We start from the raw sequence: 23,033 nt of genomic DNA on the forward strand, positions 1-23,033 counted from the left end.
TAGGTGTTTAAATGGTTTTATCTGTTTAGTTATACACTGCATTTTAATCTATGTTTTACCTCGTCCCAGGCCTTGGGGAAAGGTGGGTAAGAAATAAATTTTATTACTATTGTTCTTTAAAGCATAATACTGATATTAGGGAAAGGCAGGTTCAACTTCCAACTGAATCCAAGACACTCACTGGGCCAGTGGCTCCCTTCTAGCTCAACCTACCTCACTGAGTTGTTGTGCAGATTAAAAAGGGAGTTTCACATATGCTGTCTTGAACTCCTTGCAAGATGAGATATGAAAGTATGTGATTAATAAAATGCATAAGCATTTCACTCTAACCTCAGATGTTGTGAAAGTGGAAAAAGAGGAAGGGAATCGGGTTATCAAGTCAAGACATACATCTCAACAACAAGAAATAGGGCAAGAGAGGTATTGTTTGAATGCATCTGTTGTGGGAAACTTAAAAGCCTGGACTTTCTCAGCTTGACAGAACAGAGATGACAAAAGAACCCAGAATGCTGAGAATTCAAAAATGTATTTGCCGGCAAAGTCCTCAGTGGAATTCAAATTCCAAAAAACAAACTGAGGCCTCGAATAAAAAATAAAAGAACATGGCTACCTTTATAGTAATTCAAATAAAGAGGTCCCTAACATGCATTCTTTTGGCTGGTTCAAAGTTTAAATGTACAAAACTTTCTTGCAACCAGAGCAAAGATACATAAATACATTAAAATACATTTAAGGCACATTTGGAATATTCCATCACCCTTATCACCCATGTGTTACTTTCTCTTTCAAGGATGCTGCTCTTGATTATTTTGGCTTTCAGAGCAGGCCAGGCATCTTGATGAGCCTTCAAAAGTCATCTTGTCTTTAAACATTCCTACTGCAAATCCCTTTTAGCATTCTCTTTCTTCACAAGGCCTCAACTCAAAAATCTTACTTCTATGTATCCACTGTGCAACCATTTCCTACAAATCTATTGTGGGGATATTAATCATTAAAATCCATCCATCTCACATCCAGGTTACAGATGGCTTGTACTTTTAGAAAAGCCACAGAGTCTGTGTGGGAAAGCCTGCTAGGTCAAGCCAAAAGAGGTGAGAAAGGAACTGTGCAAAACCACCACGGCTAATAGTTATGGATTTGGTAATCAAAATGACTTTGCGAAAAGGAGAAAAAAAATCATACTAGCTGTCTTGACTGCTGAGGTTACAAACCACAGTCTTGCTAGGCTACCCAACATAGGCACATCTTCCCTGGAGGCTGTTGGGAGCTTTCTATCTGCTGTTCACAGATAACAGAAACACGCTGGCAAGTGGTTTGACTGCTTTGAAGGGCAGACACAGAGCGTCTTAGCAAGGCTACTTCCCTTCCCTTTCATCTCACTCTGATGTAAGCTCTCTCTTGCTATTCATGCTGGCTGCCCTGCATACAAAACCAATCACAAGCAAAACCACATTGGAAATAGGAGGAAAGGAGGAAGGCCTTAGGGTCACCTCAAAGTAGAGGTGATGGGTGTCCCACTATATGTTTCTCTCTCACTAGAAAAGCTTGACAAATAAGTCCAGGACAGTATCAAATCAATTCCCATGCACTAGGATAGGACAAATCACCAGAGTCATGGTTTTTTTGCACAATCCACATAGAACTAAACCAGCACTATAGGCATTCTGCAATATTGTGACCTTACTCATTCAAAACAATACCCCTTGGCATAGTGTTGTTTCTTCTACAGGCAAATTAACAAACAAATATATGAGAAGAAAATGTCCAGACCAAATTATTGGTTTGTGTCACTGGTGTGTGATTTTTCCCCCCAGGCAATGTACCAATAATATAATAGGACAAAAAGGCCAATATTCTACATTCCCTCAGTATCTGCTAGTTTTAAAAAATAAAAATAATTGAAAGAAGGGAGTTCCACAACCCTTATACTGAATAGCAACATACTCTCAGAGTTAATTAGTCTATACCTGATGAAACCAATAGTTGCTGCTGTTTTTTGTACCAAGACCAGCATACCTTCTTCATTCCATCCTGTTGCTTCTCCTGTATGATTTGCTAAGACATCTAGCTGGACAAAGAGTTCTATTAAACCTGAAAACTTACTCTCTTTTCTGAGATTCTCCACTTGGTAGTGATAGAAGTATAACTGTTACTTCCCAATTCTTCTCCCCCCACCACACTTCCCCGCTACCAACTACCTAGAATTTTAAAACAAAATCAAATGTTGTGATGTATAAAGCCATAAGTCAGAGACAACTTGAAGGCACACAACAACAACAAAACACCTAGCATGATGCATAATTAGTTCTTGTTTCAGTATTTATCATCAGCTCTAATTCCTCTTGGAATGCTGTCAAGTGTCCTCTGCATGATCTAATGTGGAAATGGCATAATATATGTTTCCTCTCTCTGAAATGGCACTGGCAATAGACAAAACTACCAGACCTCTTTTATAGGCCCTTACATCAGATACTGAACTTATGTAGTCATTCCCATCTATATTATTTACAGCAGCCTTCCTCAATTAGGAGGAACTTCCTGACAGTAAGGGCTGTTCGACAGTGGAATGCACTCCCTCGGAGGGTGATAGAGTCTCCTTCCTTGGAGGTCTTTAAACAAAGGCTGGATGGCCATCTGTCAGGGATGCTTTGATTTGGATTTCCTGCATGGCAGGGGGTTGGACTGGATGGCCCTAGTGGTCTCTTCCAACTCTATGATTCTATGATTCAATCTGCCACTCTTCAGAGGACTTGGATCACAACTATCACCATCCCCAGTCAGCTGGATAAGGATGATGGAGGCTGTCAAGAAACACATATGGTAGGCGACAGCTTAACAAAGACCGATTTACCAAGTTCCCCAGCAAGGAAAGAAATGTAGCAATTTATTTTGTAAAATAATAATTTTGTATGGACAAGTTCTAAATAATATGTACAAATACATTGGTGCATAAAAATGAAAAAGAATGTCTTGCTTCCATATGTATATAAGCTAACAAAATGGAGTAAAAGAAGCATTTAAGGAGTGAAGATGTAATTTTTAAATGTCAGAAGTGCAAAATAAGATCCTCCTAAGGCAATCTGCACTTTTAGGCCGCAGCAGCAAAGAAAGAGGAAGGGGAGCTGTGTGTGTCCTCAAAATGACTCACATGATTGAACTGAAGATGTACAAATATAAATAGAGACTTGCATCATTACAGGCTTCCCAAGCATAAGACTAGATTTCTTCAAAAGAGCAAGGCACAAGTGGATGTCTTGATCCAACATCCAATTTCTCCAATGTAAACAACTGTGCTGAACATTGAGGTGTTGGGTAGCTCTGATCTGACACTTTGTTCTATTGCTGTGTATTAATATATTAGCCTCTCATTTTAAAAAGCTGGTGTCTTCTGGTTTCTCAGCATTGAATAGTTTTATTCCATCTGCCTCTTCCACTGCTGGAAGATTTATTTAAGAAAGGGTGGGATAGAGAGGGGACAATTAAACAAACAAGGAAAGATGCTTTTGTGATGCTCTGCATCCTCTGTTTTACCATTCAGACTGAAACAACCAGGCGGGTTATTAATAATTGCTTGGATTCCCAAAGCAGCATGCCTTTGGCTAATAAGACAGTGAAAGGGTTTGCAAATTAAGAACATAGACATATATGTGCCAGCATACATAACTCATTCTGCTTCCAAGAATGATTGCTTTTAAAAGAATTTTCTTTTGTGGAAGGCATTACTGTTGGAAAGGAGGCAATATCTTGTACCAAAGTTTCCATAATCACAAAAAAAATTATTACCAGATTCTGGCTGCACATTTCCTTTCTCTTGGAATCATGAGAGATACTTGAAGGCCCATTCAGATAATTATTTCAACCAGCTTTCCCCAATTTTGGTCCCTCTGGAGGAGCCAGCATGGTGTAGTGGGTTGAGTGCTAGACTACACCTTTTGAGAGCAAGGTTCAAATCCTTGTTTAACCATGAAGACCCCCTGCATGGCCTTGGGCAAGTCACACTTTCTTGGTCTTAGAGGAAGGCAATGGCAAACCCCCTCTGAACAAACCTTGCCAAGAAAACTCTGTGATAGGTTTATCTTAGGGTCACCATAAATCAGAAATGACTTGAAGGCACACAACAGCAAGAGGATCTAAATGACAACTCCCATAAGCCCCAGTCAGTAAGACCAACAGTCAGAAACTACAGCATTTGGAGGGCACTAGTAGGACCAATCTCTAAAGCCTAGGTAGGCTGAGGAAAGAGAACTTTCCATCATTCCTACTCCCCAATATTTCCCCTTTGACGTTTTGAGTCATCTTAGGAGGAGAAAATGAAGTGAGAACCCTCACCAACTGTTTTTAAAGCTAGCTGCTGTGGCTCATGAGAATACATACAATAAGAACAATACAGGAGTCTTTTTGGTTCATTAATTTTGGCTTAGCAAAACAGATTACATTACATGTTTGAGATTTTGTCTTTTTCACTATTGTATCTTTTGTTTATTGCAGCTTTGTTTTATTTGAACTTACTAGTGTTTTGTAAAATGCCTATTTCCTTTTCAAATATGCTGTATTTTTGTCAAGTTGGTGGCTGTGAGTTACTTTTGGCACAGTTTACTGGAAAAGCAGAATATATCAACATGTACGGTATATATATTTTCTGGTTTAGATGAATGGAAACAGACTGTTGTTGTCAGTGCCATTGGTGTTGTTATGTGCTTTTAAGCCAGGGGTTGTCAACCTTTTTGACTCATGGAGCCCTTATTTCTATGGCGGATCCCCTAAGAGGCCTATCCTATGTCTTACAAGTTAATGGTGTTTAGGGGTATATATAAGAATGTATTCTTATTCTTTAATTTCATTCAATTTTTATTTCTTTCATTTTCCTGGAGCACCTGGGAAGTGCATGCAGAGCCCTAAAGGCTCCTCGGAGCACAGGTTGGGAACTCCTGCTTAAGGTGACTGTATCATAAGGTTTTCTTGGAAGGACTGATAGGTTTGCCTCTGCTTATCTCATACAGACAGAGTGCAGCTTGCCCAAGATCCTCCAGCAGGCTTCTTTGGCTAAGTGGGAATTTGAGCCTGAGTCTCCTGGAGTCTTAGGTCAAACACTGAAATTATCACACCAAGCGAACTTTCTCTGAAACTAATGTTACCTTTACACAAATGCTGATAATAGGATAAGGTTTGATGGCAGCATGCATCTGGGTAGAAGTCAAGAACCTGGAACTAAAAAACCTGACCTGAAGACTGGCAAACTCTGGACCATTTGGCTGCACAACGTGTGTTTATCAACATGGAATGCTAGCCAAGTATCTGGATGCAGGCCAAGGTTTTCACTATGACAAAGCCACACCTGGATCAATACCACTGCTCAACCACATTCTAAACCACCATTCTGTACATTCTTAGAGGAAGTTAAACATTAGCTGGAAGCAGCAAAGATGGAGATGGTTCTATGCACTTGTGGGTAATTGTAGAATTATATCTAGTACAACATCTTTTCTCAAATGCGCTAACAGAGGTCATTTCTTATCTATGATTTTCAGGTACTGTATATACTCATGTGTAAGTCTAGAAATTTAGGTCAAAAAACTGACCCAAAAAACCTGAGTTGACTTATCCATGGGTCAAAGTAAGTACTGTATCTTAACTCTTATAAAAAAGAAGGAAACATCCCCTGGTGAAAGGGAACAGTATAATGTGTCTTGGAAGCACTGATCCCCTCTGCTCTCTCATCCTTCTAGCCTTAAGGGTGAGCACGAAGAGCTATGTCTGCTGGAATTTTGTTAGTTTTTGACATTGTTTTGCTTTGCTTCATCCATTAGATCCTTTGCTAAATGCCCCTAGGTTTTACCCTCAACTTATCCATGACTTATATCAAAATACATAATTTTGGCCCCAAAACTTACCCTCGATTTATACATGAGGTCAACTTATAGTCAAGTATATACGGTACAGTATTTTGGATTGCAACTCCTGTCAGCTGTAGTGAAGGATGATGGAATTACAGTTCAACAACGTCTAAAAGGGCACACACATCCCTTGTCCAACCAGACAGAATGGATTACGACTCCCACCAATTCCAACAGTGGCCGTGCTAGCTGAGGTTTATGGGAACTATACGACCTATGAGATTTATATTCCAACACATTTGGTAATATACTAAACACTTGTAAACAGCAGGTGGAAATCATCATGCTCCTTTTAAAAATATTTTTTTTAAATTAGACAACAAGAACTAAAATGTATTATTAGTTCTAATTCTGGGTGGTGTAGATTATAAAAAGGAGCTTTTCCAAACTCTGCTGAAAGCAAGCATGGTGTATCTTCATGTACAAATAGATACTTCCCACGGATACTGCCTCACAAGCACACAGGCAAAAGAACTCTGAGATGAGAAAAAACTGTGATCAAAACACCCAAGTGGACAGTGACTACCAAGGGGTCACAAATGGAAGATTTTGCTTCCGAAGTGTTGCCAAAAGTGAGCAAACAAGCTTTGGGGGGAAATTTTACAAGACTTCCCTCTCCAAGGAGGCACTGCCACGAATCTCCTTGGTGTGCTGCCCCAGCTGCAGCAGTCTGTGTAAATCAACAACAAACCAACTGATTGCCTGAAGCATTGTTCAGAAAGGGATTTCCCTGGGACTGATTTGGTTCAGCAAAAACAAATACAAATAGTTGCAAAGGAGACAGCTCTCAGAGAAAAGGTTTCAGTTGTACACCAAACCTTCATGCAAGAATAAAGGGGGGGCGAGTTCTACATCTACCAGACAGGCTAACAATTTCCAGTATGAGCTCAAGCCAAGAAATACCTTCTGCAACAAATTCATCTTCCTAGTTTACTGAAGATTTGCTTTTAATTCAGTCTAAACCCTTCCATTTTGTCTTCACTTCTCTTGTATTTTTAGAGAGACAAATAGCCAGTGACTGCCAATGCAACTGGAAGTACAGGAGGCTGCTTTGGAAAGAGGCCACAGAGCATGTGCCTTGAAAACAGAAGGTCCCAGCTTCAACCTCTTATGTGATCTCATAAGCATGGACAATTGTTAAGAACTCCAGGAGTTCAAAACATCTGAAGGGTTTCCTATCCAAGAAGCAAGTGGTGATGGGAAAGATCTGGGGATCTCTGACAGTGTAGGAAAACTTTCAAGGGAAGGGAGGAAAAGAGAAGTAATGGATCCTTGTTAGCTCCAGACCTGTAGGATAATGGGATAATGGGATCTGGTCAATTATAGATTTCAGGTTTTCCACATTTTCTTTATTTCTCACAGCCTCTTCATGATATCCAAATAGGGAAACTATCAATGAAGCTAGGATCCAAAACACACTGCAGAAATAATCCAGTTTGAGACTGCTTTAACTGTCCTGGCTTAATGCTAGGGAATTCTGGGAGCTGGAGTTTTGTGAGATATGTAGCCTCCTGTGTCGGAGAGTTCTGATGCCACAATAAATGACAATTCCCAGGATTCCCTAGCATTGAGCTAGAACAGTTAAAGCAGTCTCAATCTCAGTGTGTTTTGAACCTAGATGGTGGTTGGGGTTGGGGTGGGGATAGGGAATATCTTTTTGCCCAAATTAGCAAAACAACGTGCTCCAGCAACATCAATCACAAACTTCAGTAGACCTTGGCACAGCTCACCTGTTCCTTAAATTGCTCTTGTGATAAGCAGTCATTCAAATAGACACAACCAAGGAGGCAGCCGGAGGGATAATCCTGGGGAAATTCCAAATCTGTGGCAAGAAAGACAGAAAATCGTTAGGCAAGCTCACACACGTGACCCCAAGCCCTGCCATTCTCCACATGGTCTCGATTAGCCTTTGACTGCCTTGTGTGAGCTCTCTCCACAGTGCTTTCAACTACTAATTTCATGGTTTGGACAGAGTGTACATTTCCTTAAGATAGCATTGTCTGATAACAGTGCTGGGGAAAATCGCTTCGCTCCTACAATCCTGGAAGCAATTCTCCATTGTGACCTCAAGTTCCAAACCCCCCTCATCTATCAGATTAATGTGTCGCTCCCCAACCAGGACAGGATCAGTTTTTGGCCTCAGTGGTACCTCAACAAAGGTCAAACATTACATTCAGTCCCCAAAAGTCCAGGTGCTGGGCCAAGAAACATGCCAGTTCTTTAATTGGACTGCATTTTTCTACCATCCAAATGGTGTCTCAGATGATTGGATCTAAATTCTTGCATAATTTGCAATATTTACTTCAGTCATAAGGGGGGGGGGAGTAAGAAATAAGGAAGAGAGAACTAAACAAAAAAAGAGTAGGAAAGGGGGATAAATAACCAAATACCACATAAAATAAATGTATTATTAATCAGCTATTTACAAAAAAAGTATTATATTCTTTCTATTTAACATCAGATTTTTTTGGTCTCTTCTTTTTTTCTGGTTAATTCAATGCTGTTCCCAACCACCAGCACCTGCAATCAAAAGAACCAGTGGAACAGAGGAAAAGGCTATATGAAAGTCCTAAATCTGTCCATATATCCTGTATGTTCATTCCCTCAGAATCACCTTTCCCCAGGAAGTGCTTGGAAGAAACTCCACATCTTACTTCCCAGACCTAAACTCAAACGCAGGTACAGTAATTGAAATGGTCATAGATTCTAACCTCAAGTTTACCACTGCCTGTATTAGTCCTCCCTTCCTCTGCTATGTCAAGTGTAAGCTCCTTAGAGCTTTCATTCTCTTTCAAGCACTATGTACATAGGCAGCACAATATAAAGACTCATAATAACATACAAACAGATCAGAAGCCCAGTTCTCCATGGAATTCCACACTTCAAGAATTCAAGGTAGCACAATCCATACTGGAACAGACTGCCTTCTCAGTATGCTTGGGCTGCTTTATTACCCTCTCCCACGAACAAACAGACAGACATTTGAAATCCTGATCTGTCAGCTCTCACCATGTTATGTTCTTGACCCCCAGCTGAACAAAAGATTACAGCACATGAGGCTGGAGCTGCTGCTTCTGAACAAATGCCCACATGCTGGAACCCAATCTGACCTTTAGATCTGAACGCTAGTCAGAACAGACATTACTGTCAAACTCAAGAGTGTTGCCAATCTAACTTCATGTTTAGTCATGCCTCAAGCTGAAATGCAGAGGAAGGATGTTCAAGTGCCTGTTCGCATCATCACGTTGCCTCATCCACTTTGCTTTCAGTGCTAGGATCCACAGATATATGAGATATGGAAACCATATGGAAATCAAGAGAAGGGCAGCTGAGCAAGTTCAAGACAAGACAAGACAAGGAAAGCAGGAGTACAAAAGGGAGAGGAAAGAGGGAATGCTTGGAGGAGGAGAAAAGTGATTTAAAAAAAATAATTTCCAATAAACAGGGGATGTGGATGTTCTTTGCCTACAAAGATGACTGTGACCTCACTGGAATGGAGACATATTGGATTGCAAAAGCGGGGTTCCTATTGAGATGCAAATGGACTTCAAATTTCCTGGACTTTGAACATCTCCCCATTGCCTCATGGCCAGAAGGAGGAATCTGCCTGCAAAAGATATCCTCTCCAGCATACCATCTTTACTAAGGCTGAAACAACATGCAGGCATCTGACTAACATCACCAATTGTTTTTTTCCTCCTGTTTGGTATGTAACATCTTGCCTGATGAAGAAACACATAGAGCTTTGAAAGCTTGCAACAAGTATATTCTGCATTTCGGTTGGCCAATAAAGGTATCACTAATGGATTTTTGTTTGGATTTCCAATATTTGTGATTTTAACCTGACAAATAACACTTGCACAAATTCCCTCTTCTACACAACCGTTAAAGGTATAGAAGCCCTCTCCAGTTTTCACTCTCATAACCCTACTCCAGTCTCCCTCCCCCAATATTTTTGAAAAACAACTACACAATTTTCAGGTAATTTTCATGATAACTACACAAAAAGCACCCCAAACACTCAAAACGACACCCACTACCTCCAAGCCCCGAATCCTGGAATACCTGTTTTCATCAGAGTTCCCCTCTAAAATGGTGACAGGAACTGACATAACTTCATGTCTGTTCACTATTTTGGGATGAACTCCAAAGACAAATAGGTGTTCGGGCATGTGTTTTGGTACAGCCCATCAGGTTTCAGAGGGGAAAGCAACTCTACACAGTTGCCCACCCCTGCCCTACTCACCTTTCTGGGAGAGGATTTTGTAAGTGGTCTCCACTTCAGAGATTTCCTGAGCAGAAGGCCTTTTAGCTGTAGCTGCTATCCACAGTCGACCTCTGTGGGATGTGTACCAAGTCCTGCCTTCTACCCTAAGGAGAGAAGTAAAGATAGGAGAGAATCAAAAGCAGATTAGGACTCCAGGAGGGCATATATACCACAGCATCCACACCACTGAGCAAACATGTCACTTTTCTATCTAAAGCTCTGCACTTTGGGAGAGACAATCACCCTTTCATACAAAACACTCCATTCAAGAAGAGAATGGCAAAGGTTGCAAGCTGGAAACCCAGGGAAGGGCCTTACAATTTGGAATACTGTTTTAAGAATCATGATCTTCAAAAAAGCAGAGTGCTGATTATATATTTCTTAATAGCAAAAGGTGTCACTTTTTTTTAGTGCCAACCAGAATTCTAGAAAAAAAGGTTTTTGCAGATTAAGAGTATCAGCATTTTAACTTCCTTCTTCCCCTCACACCCAGGTGTTTCATCATTTTGACATCAAGAGGCCTCCAACAAATACAAGATTGAATAATATTTATGGGAATGCCAAGGGGGAGAGAGCTCAACAACAGTCAAAGCTTTAAATATAAATCAGATTGGGGGCTGAATTACTTGACCTCTTTATTGTCTCAAAAGAACAGAAAACACAATTTGGATGAACAAGCAATGAGAAGTGGTGCCCATATTAATCTATCATATTTGTATTATCCCCCTCTCTAAGGAAATCAGAATGGATATAGAGTGCTGGCACATAGTATCTTGCCACAACTGTGTGGAGCTGTTGTCTGCAACACCTTGTACACTATCAAGAGACTGATTTGTCCAACACATCAACTTGAGATTAGACCTCTATAGTCCAAGAACAATGTATCCAACGATCCTTACTGGGTCTCATTCATTCTAGCCCAGCAGGTGAGCAAAGTACAGTCTTCTATTGCACTGCAACTCCCAGAAGCGTCTAGGCAGCAAAACCAATAACAAAGGATGATGAGAGTTGCAGTCAAATAACATTTAGAGGCCTGTAAATTGCTCAGTCCTGTTCTAAAATAACACAATCCTAGTTTTTGCAATGGTAGGAGGATTTGAATACTCAAATTAACTGATCCAAATAAGACTCCCTATCCTCTAAGCCAGGGATGGACAACTATTGGAGGCTAGGGGCCTCATTAGCCCCCAAGAAACCCCGGAGAGCTGTACCACCTGCAAAAAAATATCATTTTTTGCTCCCAAATGTCATCCAAGGAAACATTTTTGTCACATTTTAAAACACACACACACACCAGACATTTAGGCTCAGGAAAAGCTTAAGAAAAAGCCTTTTACAATAGGAAGTGACTGTAACGTCACTTCTTGTTTTATTTTTCAAAAGGCCTTTCGTGGGCCTAAAATGGTTCAGAATGGGACACAAAATATTGCAAAAATGCCCCCACTTCCCCATAGGGCCTTTGTGGGCTTTCTGGGGCTAACAAAGGTCCTTTTGGGGCGGGGGCTAAAACAACCTTTGGTTTGCATCAGACCTGTGGGCCAGATTTCTCTCATCCCTGTTCTAAGCAAAGAGCCTAAGATAAGGATTTAGCAACTGTCAGGGATCATCACCCTGCCATGCCCCCTATTGCTCTTTCCCAGCTGCTAGTACTGTAGTTTTGAGGAAAAACTGCCCTGAATTAGGAATGCTGGAGGATTAAGTAAACAGAAGATAATTCTACTTTCTGAGCCTCATACATCCTTTTTTAACCCCTGCTGCTGTTGGCAGCAAGGAAAGAGACATCTGCATCAGAATTGCTGGAATGCAGATGTGCAGGCACATCTGTTACGCCTGCACAAGAGTGCATGTGGTTCCTGACCCAGAATCAATTGCAGCCCTCAAGAGCTGAAAAGGTTGCTCACCCTTGGTTACCCAAGCTGAAGCTCTGAAGCAATTTTGTTCAAAAGGTTACAAGTCAGAGAAAGTGAGGAAAAGACCACCACCTAGTGTACAATATGCGAGATTCAAAATTCTAATGGCCAAATGTCAGCAGAAATTAAATCCTGGAAGCCAAGCTCCTGACATCTCATTACAAGAAGAAAGACTTGCAACAAAATGTTGCTGTGTGGAGTGTTCCCTGTTTAGGAGTTAGCCATACAGTCCCATTTGCTATGGTTCTGCCTTCCCTACCCAGATGGCATAGGCAGTGCTCCCTGCTTCTGTATAAGAACATGTTTCCATATAAATACAGCATGAAAAGGCTCTCCTGGTTGTAATTCTGCCTCAAATTTCCATTTTCTCTGCAAAATAATATTCTCTGAATTCATTACATCAAACAAGAATATATCATCATCTCTTCTTATTTATCTGAATAGTTTAAACAAACAGAAGCTAAAAGCTGGCAGGAAAGTTGTTTGGGGGCTATAAAGCTAAGATAGTGGTCTGGGAGTTTATCTTGATATGGCTACACTCAGCTAAGTTTTGAATTTAACTTTGATGGAGTTTACCATCCACTTTGGGCTGCATTTCCAAGCAACGGAAGAATACCTGGTCCCCCGCACACTATCTCCAGGCACCTCTTAATGGTTTCACAGCCTCTTGCTCAAGAGTTCAAGAGGGCATGGAACCACTAAGATATGCCCATGGATGGTGTGAGACATGTGCCAGCCTCCAGTACATCAGGACCAGGTCTTTTCAGAACTGGATTGCTTAGGAATGTAGCCCAAGGTGGGTAGCAAACTCCATCTAAGGCTAAATAACAGCACAGGGCTGATAGTTGACAAGTGCCATAAGGCTAAGTCTTGAATGCCTTTCAAGTCTGTCCACCCATTACAATTTGCTGAAGTAGTCTTGCTCTGTAATCCACCGCTGCATGTGCGCCAGTGTGCAGCAGGGGCTGCTCCGACCTTGGATGTTATTTCTGTAGCACCTTTCCCCAAGTTCCCTAGCCAGCATGGCTGGGAATTGCAGTCCAAGAAAGAAACTTTTCTGAGTCCTGGTCCTTCTCTGCTGTGATATCCACAGTTAAGATCTCTTCTCATGAGAATCCTTGCACAAGTAAGCTGTATACACATTAACTGTAAAAGAGCTTTTCTGGATGGGATAGCATATCTCTCAACAGCACTGTTAGATATACAGTATTTACTATCTTACAAGATAGTTTTGAAAACAGTTAATTGCCTTGAGTAGCATGAAAGAAATTGCTTTGAATATATGAAAGGCGACCTTTGAATTGAGGAAATACATTACTGAAACTTCCTCAGCATCACATGAGCAAAACGTAATTTCTTGGCAGAATTAGATGAATTCGTAGAATTCAGCTTTTTAGGGAGCTGTAGTAATAACATAGTTTGACACTGCTTTAAATGCTGTGGCTTCATCTTATAGAATCCTGCAGTTTGTAGTTTCATAAAGTCTTTAGCCTTCTCTGCCAAAGAGTGCTGGTGTCTCACAAAACAACAAATCCAAGGATGTTGTGGAATGGAGCCATGGCAATTAAAGTGGTGTCACACGGCATTATTTTTACAGTGTAGGTGCATCCTTAGTAACCAGAGAACTTCATCAGGCACGTTAGGAATTTCATTAGACATAAAAAAATATCAGCATCAGACAGATCAGTGATGAACTGATATGGGGGATTACCTTTTGATTCCTTTGACCAGCAAGGAGGCCCAAGGCTGATGCATGCTAAGGCACCAGCCATCATCTGAGATCTCCTGTAACTCTTTATCCTGAATCCGCAAGCGACTTCTTTCCATGTTTGTCTCACTCCCAGCCTCTGCAGGAGGGCCAGTTTTCCTGTGCTGGGGCAAACTAGTCTGGTCCACCCACTTCAATGTTGTTTTTTAATGAAAACAAACAGAAAACATCAGCACAGAAGGTTACCATTTCTCTACTTAAACTAGAAATATAAACAGGCAGGTATGACTGTGTGTCTCAGGTATCATCAATGCCATCAACATTCATTCCATAGATCAGAGAATGTAAAAGCCAATTTAAGAAGGCCTAAGAACAATCAATTACTGTATGTTATACAAGCAGAAAACCAGTTGCCAGAGTAAAACCAATTACAATAATCTCCAGTCTCCAAAAACCTACTCTAATAATAATAATAGTATTTTTGTATTGTTTTTTCACAAAGGATTCAAAGCGGATTCCAGCAGCATAACTAAAACATCAAACAATTAAAAATTACAATTTAAAAACCCCAAAACCCGAGCCCTCCCCATCATAAAAACAGTGATCAAACCCTAAAAAAAGATTAAACATAAAAAAACCGGTATTTAAAACTTTTCAATATGAACAGCCTATACCCCTCAGCAAAAGCTTAAAAAAACTGTATCCAATCTAACTGGATGAGCTATAGAAAAAAACATTTTAGGATTTTAGGATCCAAAATGTTGACCTAAAGCTAAGACAGAAAATCAGGATGGTCTCAGTGCATTGATGGCATGTGAGTTGGTATGCCAAAGACAATTTTACAAAGGTGAAAATATCCTGAACTTAGGGGACTTCCCATAAAATCTACTTCTAAAATACTAGATATGCTATAATGCAGGGGTGGAGAACCTCAGACTTCAGCACTGAATCTGGAGCCCTCTGAACTTCCCTGGAAGGCCACACTCCACTCCACAGCATAACATCACTTGATGGTTTCCCAGAAGTGATGATTCACGAAACAAATTTCTTGGGATATTTTTTAAATGTTGATGTGCTGCAGAGCCATTAAAAGTTATTGGAGGAACATTTTCCCCTCTCCCTGATCAAGAGAGATGGGTGGAGTGGGGGAAGATACCTGCTGGGCCTCCATTCAAGACTAGCAGATTACATTGTATGGCATACTGATCTGGAAAGAAAAGAAGTTGTCCACGTCTGCTACAGAATCACATGAGACTCCCAGAGAGCTCAAGGAAATGAAAAGAACTCCAAGAAATTATATTTAATTTGCATAAATAATTTAGGCTCTTAAAAGAAGTGCTCTGCGGTATTCATCGTTACCTGCTTTAATTGTTAGTTGTCACTGCTATCATTTGATTGAGTTCAGTTTTAATTATGTTAAAGTTTAATATATTTTTAATTGTTGGATGCAGCTTTGGGACTCTTTAGCCCAAAAGTAGCACACAAATAAACATTAACATTACATCTTATCCTTTCCCAATTACTGGACCCAGTAGAAGAGGATGGAAGAAATAAAAATGGCAAGAACAGCAGGGTCTCAATATGTGTGTCAGGAGAACTTGGAGAAACGGAAGCAGGTATCTGGATGGGATGGAAAAGCAAAGTCACGATAGTGAGCTTAAAAAGCATACCGGATGAACTTAAAAAGCATAACTGAACTTCCACCTCTCCCCTCTTATAATCTATTAAAACGAAAAATGCAACACAATAGGCAACTATAGGCCCTTCTGATGTTGTCAGACTGCATCTCCGATCAACCATAGTCAACAAAGGCAAATGTGAAAGATCATGGGATTTGTAGTGCAGAAACATCTAGAAGGACACAAATCGTCCACTTATGATTTAGAATTTTGTCAAAGGGAAGGGGAAGAGAGTACTGACCACAGGGGCTGGCTGGAGCAGATTTGGATTCACCAGCACTCCAGGGTCCTTATTTTTCCCATCAGGGCTCTGCTTTGGCTTGGTCAAGGCACCTCTGTTAATAGCTTCCACTGTTTCATCCAGTCTGCAAGGACAATCAAACAGTTTTATATTTCTCCCTGTAAAATCTCACCTTATCCACTGCTACCTCTTCAGTTGGAAAATTATTTTACAGGCTCCTCTCACCTACATTGTTATGTAAAACGTCACTAAGAAATACTATCTGTGCTCTTATAAACTGGAAAATACAGGTGCCTTTTACTGAAAGCCGCACGACAGATGTTGCAATGGTGCACGTGCGCCGCACGTCATCGCAAGCCCCATTATTTTCAGTGGGGCTCAAGCATATGCACTATTTGCCTTATGTGAAGGGTTCTGGAACGGATCCCTGCATAAGGCAAGAGCGCACTGTATATTCATTAAACGTATATGACCTCCAAAATGCATTATTTAAGAATAACATCCTAAAAAACACCCCAGTTAATGTGTATTATTTATTTATTATCAGAATTTTCATTTTGCCTTTCCACTCCAAGACAAACTGTTTGAGGTGGGTTACAATACCTAAAAACAATATAGGAAAAATATAATATGGTCACAGAAGCATTCTTTGAAGTAGAAATGTGGCAGAGTAAATTGTAAGTCAACCGCAAACTAGAACTATAAAACTGTAAAATATCTAGTGTTATTTTCTTAAGTTAAATTTAAGTAGTAGGAAACCACATTTGCACAACTTATGCTTTTTCTTTGCTAAGTTCAAGACATGGTTCCCCTCTCAAACCCATTTTAATCCTTACAGTTGGAGTTCCAGTGCAGAGCTGTAGTTATCCAAGTTTCACAGAACTCCGCAACAGAAGTGCTATGTCATAATAGAGTGAGTTGACAGGAGACAAACTCATGAAGTGAGTGAGTCTGCTTCTGAAAAGGCTTAATAAAGTCTGTTTACCCTGGTTTCTGACAATGAACAGAGATGGTCTGGGGGCAGACAACATCAGGCAGTGCTCATGAGATTTCTGTGGTTGGAACATTAAGTCTGACTACACAGAGCATGGCCTAATTCAAGAGACCCAAAGGAAATGAGGCAAATTACGCCTATCTGGTATACAGATACTAGCAAGTCAATTCCAGTCTTATATTTCACACTGAAACCCACACAGTTAATAATGCACTTTTATGATCAGGTATTTGGCAAGATCCCAACAGCATCATAAGAGCCCTATCCGTTTCTGCTCCAAATATACTCTGCTCTTATTGGTATTGTCAGTTTAGTTGACTGCAGTGTCAGAGTACAGAAAAGAGAAGTGAGAAGGACATAAATAGTAAGAGTGAACTAGATGCTTGGAAGCTTCCTTCCCGCTGCTGTCAAAAATTGGGCAAGGAGAGAAGCAGGAGAAAATATCAGACTTCAAATAACACACCCACTTCCACTCAAAAAGGAGACAACTGTTTGCCCGGTGTGCTTTTCTATCTTGTCATAATTCTGAAACTACTGCCCTTCCCACAGTGCCAAAGACACTCACTTGCTGTGATATTCCGCCATGCTGTCCTGCTCTTCCAGGATCTGCCGTCCAGCAAAGTCAATGGTGATCTTCTTGGATAGTCGTGAAGCATGCCGGAGTTCTCGTAGCTCCTTCTCTCTCTTTTCCAATGCCTCTCTCTCTTGCTTTGAAAGCCATTGGTTGGAGTCAACAGCAAAGTAGTCTGACTCATCATCAATCACCTGAGTTCTGCGTACACTGGAAATTGAAAGAGAACATGGCCCCCAGATGGCGGCAGGAAATACTGTGTCAGTATGGAGGATATCTTCCATCTCCAGATCAAATTATTGGTCCACCTAGCCTAGTATGTCTATTTTGTCTGGCAATGGCTCTCTAAGGTTTCAAGAAAAGTTATTTCCCATCATGTGTCACCTGAATCCCTCTTGTAGGATTTCTACAAAAGCTATAGTTTCTCTCATAGCAGGATGTGGTATTTATTTATTTAAATGTTTACCTCCCTCTGAATTGAAAGCAATTTTGTTATTTTTAATAATAAAAGATAATTTAAACAGTCTAAAATGTATTAAAATATGTGACCATGTTACACAAGTTAAAACATTTTAAAACAATGTACACATATGAATCAGATGCAATCATTACAGCCCAAGACTTTAACAACAAACACCAAAATAGAAGCCTAGGTCACTGTTAATCAGCCATTCAAGGAAAGGGTATTCCACAGTTAGGATAACACAGCTGAGGAGACCCCCTTCCACAGTGCATTGTTCCCTGTGGTGGAAGAATAGGGTTCTTCCAACAGAATCTCAACTCAAACACAATTGGGAGACACTCCTTCAACTACTTTGGTTCAAAGCTGTTTCAGAATTTAAAATGGCATTACAAGCACCTTGAATTCAGACTAGAAGTGTATTGGCAGCCAGTGCAATTAATTTTAAACCATGTTATGTGATTTCTATATGATGGTCCAGTTAGTGATTCGCTTGCTGTATTTTTCACTAGTTCTAACTCTGAAGTTACCTTCAAGGGCAGCCCCAAACAGAATGCTTTACAGTAATCTAATTGGGACATCACCCCTAGTTGTTACAGAAAGTGAGATAAATGATTGAAAATCAGTTTGGAGTGCAGATTTTATTTAACAGAGCTCATGTGTTTTTTCATATCAGCCCTTGGTAAAATGCTCAACAGATTTGACTTTTCCAACACACTTCCTCTTATCATGCAGGAGACAGATGCTCTTCAGAGTCAACAAGTGGAAGCCCTACCTTGGATCAACAACAGGTCACCAATAACTGTTACTCCCACCTTTCACGACTTTTTTTTAAAAAAACAACCCTATTTCTTATTTTAAAAAAAACAACGGATGTAAAACCATCCCAGCGTTAAGCAGTATAGTCATTTACCGCTGGCAGTCAATGCACTGTAAGTAGTATTTTTTCTAAGTTCCTTTTGGAATTATTATTAGCATAGTTTTACATAATACCTCATTAACATGTGAAGTCCATGAATGCCTGACAATTCTGTTCCAGGAATATGACAACACTTTTAGCTACTCACAAATCAAGAGTGTTATCAAATTAATGATGCAAACACTGCATTTTACACATTGTTAAAATTGAGCTTTGGAAGCAGAGTAAGGTCAGGATATCAGCTTCATTTCAAGCAACCAGAATTTCTTATAGGACAAATTTAAGTACAGTCTACCCAGATTCTCTGACAAAAGCAATCAGCCAAGCCAAAACTAAAGCATGCATGCATGAGAAGGTTTTAAATGGGAAGTACAATAAAAAGCCTAAGGAGCCATGCATGGAAACTTCAAACACTAACCATGGAAATTAACCCCAATGCTTCAGCATTGGGTTGTCAAGTAGATTGCCTATACTGAAGGTGGGTAGATATTCATCATCAACTTGGCTCTAAAGACATGTCTAATCCACTCTCTCACATACCTTGTTTGGTCATATTCCAGCAGCTTGTCCTTGTGTTTCACAGCCATCTCCAGCCCAGCTTTGTATCGAGCCTCCTGACAAGGAAGTAGGTCCTTGCCACTTATATCCACTTTCCCATAATTTTCACCACCTGAGATTCAGAGGAGTTCATAACTACTTGCACTCCATGTATCAATTTATACAGCTACCTCCATTAGAACAGGCTGCATACACCCACCAAATAGTAATGGCATTTTAGGATCCATAAGTGACAACTTTAAAAAAAAGAGTGCTGTGGCACTGGAAAGACTAATAGGATTACTGTTCCATGAGATCACATGGATTTTTTTCAGACACCAGACTTCATCAGATGCATGGAATATTATGCAGAATTTCAGGTATGTAAAGTAAACGGTGAGAAAGCAGACAATAAATTGAAAGGGAAATTAAAATATTGAGAGCTCTGCTGTTTTTGCAGCAACAGACTAGCATGGGTACACATTCAGCGATAAGTGTTTGTATAAATGATATGGCTGCTCATATTAAAAAAACGAATCCCACTTTAATCCTGTAAAAGCAAAAATACAGGTGCCAATAATGGGTTGGCAGAGATGACACTGACATTAACTGAGGAAATGCCATCTCTCTTCTGATCCAACTTCTTCTGATCCAAGCCCTTGGGTTCGTTTCTGAGCAGTTTTTTTTGCTGCTAGTTCTACACACAGAGGTTTATATAATCTGTTTGCATGCCCGCCATCCACAAGGGACAAATATCTTGCTGAAAAAGTACTGCAAGATAGGGTATTTTTGTTTTTTGGGTTTTTTTTGCCTTTCAATAATAAAATCAAGATAGTGAGCAGAGTTAACAAATTTTTATTGGTGTTAACTGAGTCACGAATAAATTTTACAAAGCTGAACACAATTGATTATGTTGCAGAAATCTAATGTATTTAATGTTATTTATTATCTGGTTTTGTATTTTAACTCTTTTTCTTGACATTTTGTAAATGATTAATCAATAATAATGAACTGAACTGATCCTGCAATAGTTTCTTTTTGAAATTATTGCCCTAAATTTATTACTGCTGAAACTGCAGGATCAGTTCTAAACCTACAGCTGACATCATCCATACTTTCACAGGGCCTGAACAGACAGGCCAAAATAAAGCTGCTTCGGGTCTCTGTGGAAGTATGCTGTTTAACTGACATAGGCGGGGTACAGACCGCCGCTTTGCAGCGGTCTGGCGCCGCCGCCAGAAGGTCCGCGGGGGAGCCGGAGCCTTCAAACGGCCCGACTCCCGCGCGGACCGAAAAAAGAAGCTCCAAAATGGAGCTTCTTTTGGCGTCGCGTTTGCGACGTAGCGAGGCGCCAGGGGCGCACTCGCTACGTCAGCAGCGGCGCAACGCGTCTGGACGCTAAGCGTCCGCTACGCAAAGATGGCGGCGCCCATGTAGAAAGGGCGCCGCCATCTTGTACGGACGGAGTCCGTAATAGGCCATGGGGCGTCTAAAAGAGACGCCCCTTTTTTAAAATGGGACGTCCTCCGGACGTCCCAAAGGGCCGTCTAGAAAGCCCCATACGCATCTTAAGAGGCCAGAAACTGCACCAAAGTAGTGTTCCAGTCATTAGGACTGGAACGTGGCTTTGGCAAGGCTTCTGGCCTCTTAGGAGCATGCATCATTTAAACAGCATACCTTCAAAGAGACTTGAAACAGGTTTATTTTGTCCTGTCTGTTCAGGCCCATAGTCTACTTTTTTCCTCCTTAAGACCTTTTAGCCAAAGAGTGTTTAAGGCTGCAACCCATACTCATTTATGTGAAAGTAGACCCTGTTGATCTTAATAGAACTTGCAGATCTAAGTGAAGGAAGGAATGGGTCCTGGTATCTGCTATTGTTTGGTTTCAGGACCCCCTGTGGATACCAAAATCTGTGGATGTTCAAGTCCTATTATATACAGTGGGATAGTAAAATGGTGTCCCTTCTATAAAATGGCAAAACCAAGGTTTGTTTTTTGTATTTTTTTAGAGGGGGAATATTTTCAAGCCAGGCAGTAGGTACTCTCAGAAAACTAAATCATTACCCATAGGTTGATTACAACCTACCAGACTGTTTTGGTTATTCTTCCAGTTGCATATCTCCTTTCCTAAGAAATGCTAATTAATAATGCTCTCCTAACCTCTGGCAGCCACACTTTGGTCTTCACTTTGATTGTACCCCAATGAACACATACAAAACCCAAGGAAATTGTGGATAAATTCCAAATCATGGATAAAAAACAACTCATCATGAGTTACAGAACATAAAATGAGCACATTTCCACAAATCCTGCTCCAACTAAAGCAATATGTTGGTTGCAAAGGTCCCTGTTAGCAAATTCTGTTTAAAAAGTTGGTCTCAGAGAAGAAGGGAAGTGATAACAACCAGTCAGAAATGCTACCAATGCAATACACCACCAACTCAAGCTATGTATGTATCAAGCCTGAGGTAATGTTTTAGAAAGCTTACAGACAGGATACTTTTAGTGACCAGTACAAAAACCGTAACCCACATTTATTCTAAGTGAATCATTTCCTTTGAAACTTAAAAGAGCCTGTAACTTTAACACTGGCCCTACAAAAAGGTCTGTGTAGAAAAACCTCCTGCAAGAAAATACCCACCTGCCAAGAGCTTCTTCAGTAGCTTCTGGCTCTTATTGGAATCTCGTTGCAGGACATCCTGTTCTTCTTTGGTGCATACCTTAAAGAAAGGGAAGATCTACAATATTTCTCTCTCTATGCAGGAAGATAAATGGGCTAAAGCTGGGCCTGATGTTTAAAAAGATCAAAGGAATTAGGTTTGTTTAGCCTAGAGAAGAGAAGAATAAATGGCAGTAATCCTTCCTCCATACTTTAATGGCATCACACAGATGATGGGGAAAATATTTTTGTTACCTCAGCGCCCAATACTTGAAATGAAGTTAGAAGAAAGAGGATGTAAAATGCACATCAGGAAGAATGCATCTACAGTATGAGATGTTGACCAATGGAATACACTCCCTCAGAAGGTGGTAGACTCTCCCTTCATTAGACATTTAAAAACAGAGTCAGGATGGCTGCCTATAAGGAATGCTGTAATAGTCCATTTCCTGTATTGAGGAGAAGGTGGACCTAGTGATGTCTGAGAACGATTCCAAATCTATGATTCTGTGACTGACTCCTGTTCAGTATTGTCTACAATGACTGGAAAGTGTAGACAACTGCCAGTAACTCCCAGGGTTGCAGACAGTACTGTAGACAATACTGAGCAGGTATTAGTCACATTATCATAGATTTGGAATCATTCTGACATCACTTGATCCACCTCCTTGCCAATACAGGAAATTGGCTATTACAGCATTCCTTATAGGCAGCCATCCTGACTCCTCTGTTTTTAAGTATCCCCCTCCATTTCCAGAAAATTAAATTAGAATTTTCTACATGCTAAAATCCATGTTTTATCATTGTGCTTTGGACCTCTCTCACAGTAAATACATAATTATTCCCCTTAGTGATATGTTAATATGATATAAAAGCTCAAGATAAAATTTGTTTCACTTTTCCTGCTAGCAATCCTGCACCAGTGCTGGGAGTTCAGTTTATTTTTAAAGCATGCCTTTCATATCAATTAGGGTCCCGAAATGTGTCTTACAATAATGACAGACTCAGTAAGCACCCAGAACAAACTGCATCAAATAGTCTTTGTAATCTTTAAAATCAAAATATTGGGTCTATAATAAATAAACATGTGTGAACTGGGTATGTTTAATACAAGGGTGTAATACTGAGGGTGAGAGGGGCATTTTCAGCACCACCTGATCCTGTGCAAGCCCAGTATGCTGCCACATTTTTGATC

At 40.4% G+C, this 23,033-nt stretch overlaps 1 protein-coding gene across 3 annotated transcripts in view; it reads right to left on the reverse strand.

Moving 5' to 3' along the window:
- Positions 1 to 23,033, reverse strand: part of TRIP4 (thyroid hormone receptor interactor 4) — a 52,132-nt gene that overhangs the window by 25,044 nt on the left and 4,055 nt on the right. For all 3 annotated transcript variants that reach the window (XR_006104639.1, XM_042475139.1, XM_042475140.1), the window contains exons 5-11: positions 21,821 to 21,899; positions 19,184 to 19,313; positions 17,259 to 17,474; positions 15,700 to 15,823; positions 13,783 to 13,970; positions 10,141 to 10,265; positions 7,625 to 7,716 (exon numbers count right to left, since the gene is read on the reverse strand). Coding sequence is in view for 2 of the 3 variants with exons in the window: in XM_042475139.1 (XP_042331073.1) it covers positions 7,625 to 7,716; positions 10,141 to 10,265; positions 13,783 to 13,970; positions 15,700 to 15,823; positions 17,259 to 17,474; positions 19,184 to 19,313; positions 21,821 to 21,899 (954 nt within the window). In the remaining variant the exon portion in view is untranslated. The remainder of the gene's footprint in view (positions 1 to 7,624; positions 7,717 to 10,140; positions 10,266 to 13,782; positions 13,971 to 15,699; positions 15,824 to 17,258; positions 17,475 to 19,183; positions 19,314 to 21,820; positions 21,900 to 23,033) is intronic.

This window comes from Sceloporus undulatus, chromosome 6, assembly GCF_019175285.1.
Source record: "Sceloporus undulatus isolate JIND9_A2432 ecotype Alabama chromosome 6, SceUnd_v1.1, whole genome shotgun sequence".
Taxonomy (NCBI): Eukaryota; Metazoa; Chordata; class Lepidosauria; order Squamata; family Phrynosomatidae; genus Sceloporus; species Sceloporus undulatus.